This window comes from Amphimedon queenslandica, unplaced genomic scaffold (genome assembly GCF_000090795.2).
Source record: "Amphimedon queenslandica unplaced genomic scaffold, v1.1 AMPQUscaffold_9893, whole genome shotgun sequence".
NCBI lineage: Eukaryota > Metazoa > Porifera > Demospongiae > Haplosclerida > Niphatidae > Amphimedon > Amphimedon queenslandica.
In genome coordinates this window covers 2632-4565 of record NW_003549836.1, presented here as the reverse complement: position 1 = coordinate 4565, position 1934 = coordinate 2632, and the positions used below count along the sequence as shown (strand labels likewise).

The 1934-nt window shown below is 34.2% G+C and overlaps 1 protein-coding gene across 1 annotated transcript; it reads right to left on the bottom strand.

The window, feature by feature from the left end:
- Positions 1 to 7: 7 nt before the first annotated feature.
- On the bottom strand, positions 8 to 841 carry LOC109590527 (uncharacterized). Its single transcript, XM_020006422.1, has 5 exons — positions 733 to 841; positions 611 to 677; positions 442 to 555; positions 281 to 388; positions 8 to 145 (listed from the first exon to the last, which is right to left on the bottom strand). Exons 1-5 carry the CDS (start codon positions 826 to 828, stop codon positions 12 to 14), a joined length of 519 nt encoding a protein of 172 aa, XP_019861981.1. The 5' UTR covers positions 829 to 841; the 3' UTR covers positions 8 to 11.
- Positions 842 to 1934: the final 1093 nt, after the last annotated feature.

Genomic DNA, 1934 nt, shown 5'->3' with positions numbered 1-1934 from the left:
TAAAATAAATATTAAATTAATGTTGTATTTAATGTATTATACATACTCTTGCTGTTATTGTCTTCAAGTTTCAGTTTCAGTTGTTCTATTTCTTGTAGTCTAATCTCTGACAGTTCCTTCAATGATGCTAACTCTTTCTGAGTATCTGTAGAAATTAAATATAACTTAAGGAAAACTCATGCATATACAATACTACAGTAATGTAAGCAAGATTATCCTCTTGATATTAATGAGCATTGATACATAAATAAAGCCTCCCCATTACCAGTTAGTTTCTTACCAATCTCTTTTTGTCTCATGGTAGCCTTTAAGTCTTCAATCTCCATTGTCTTTCTTCTACTAATTGCATATTGTGTCTTTACCTTCTTATTCAATTCATCAACAGACTCTATATAGTGTACATCATTAGATCAATACTGACTCTCATTAGTTGAGCTATACCTGTTGGTATATGTTCCTTCTCTTGTTTTGTTTGTAATTTCATTTGAAGTTCTTGTACTTGTTTCTCCTTCTCAGCTAACTGTTGCTTCATTGACAATAGTTCTCTCTCCATGTCTATGTGTATATAAACCACATTAAGAGGTTGAATATTACACAGGTTACTGTATACCTTCATAATTATTAACCGTCTTTTTGGTAGGTTGCTCAATTTCTTTACTTGTCATTGCTGATAATACCTTTAATATAATACAATAATAATATAATAATAATTGTCAATTGTTCAAGCCATACCTCATGAGCAGTATTGTCCCATATAGTACAGTTGCCTACTTTAAATTCCTTCAATTCTCTCTTTTGCATTGTCCCTATCTTATCAAGGACAGCCATTATCAGTGAACTAATGTATTCAGCAGGACAATAGCAGGTCACTACAACTGATTGGCCAGTGCCAACTCTATCAATCTGTAAGTGGTACTTATATTTATTAAGTGGCTCCAGCTCATCCAAAACATCATTGATATCTTGTAGTGTATATTCAACAGGATTCCAATTGAAGATAAAGAAAATGGTTTCGCATAAAAGGCGAGATGGAGTAGCAACTGCCTGTAGCTCCTCACCAAGGCAAAGACTCACTGATACAGACTTGCAGAAATCCTTAGCTTTCTCTTTGAAAGACTTAATGACTGGCTTAGCTTCTTCTATGCTGAACTTAGAAGCTAAAACTTCAAGGGGACGCAAGTTAATGATATTGCACTTCCTCTTCAATACATTTAATACTTCACCAATGGTTTCCTTGTAAGAAAGTTGAGGCTCCAGATCAGGATACCAGATAATAATAAGCTCTTTCATATAGTCAATACTCAATTTCCTTTCTGTAAAAACATGTTTGACGTCCATAAATGCCGAACCAAATATTAATCTCATCACTTCAAACTTATCCTTCATATCACGAGGGAAAAGGATTTCATGTTTATCAAATGATGAACCTGTTAAATTAAAAGTTATTTATAATTATTGTTAACTATTTTTGTATACTTTCTGAACTATAACTAGTAAACATAGACTTTTGTTTAACTCACTATATTCTTTAAGGATAGCATCACCAATATGAGCAGTCCCTGAGAACTTCCTCAACACAGTAACAAACAACTCCAGGTGTTTGTAATTGGAGTGAACAGCATCTCGTACAGCTTTGAGGAGAACTGCTCTACTGTCAGAGACAGAACCTCTGGTAGACATGACACAAGACAGAGCCTCATCAGATATAACCACCTCTTCATGAAGCCACTTTGCCACACGAACTGGTTCAGTAATTGACTGAGAGAGAGCACTGTAACTATTCCTCAATATATCACTAGCACAATCTTCATTACTGACTACTCCCACCTGTGGTTGTACTACTATGTCATCCTCCTCTCGAGGAATTTTCTCTATTATCAGAAAAATAATATTCATAAATTGGTAATAACTTGACAATAATCAATATCTTACCC

What these genes read in the sequence shown, in the direction of transcription:
- LOC109590527 (XM_020006422.1), bottom strand. Translation starts at nt 828, where the DNA reads ATGGCTGTCCTTGATAAGATAGGGACAATGCAAAAGAGAGAATTGAAG. An exon ending in GGGACAATACTGCTCATGAG is followed by an intron (nt 678 to 732) that starts GTATGGCTTGAA and finishes ATTATATTAAAG; the next exon opens with GTATTATCAGCAATGACAAG. An exon ending in GAAGGAACATATACCAACAG is followed by an intron (nt 389 to 441) that starts GTATAGCTCAAC and finishes TACACTATATAG; the next exon opens with AGTCTGTTGATGAATTGAAT.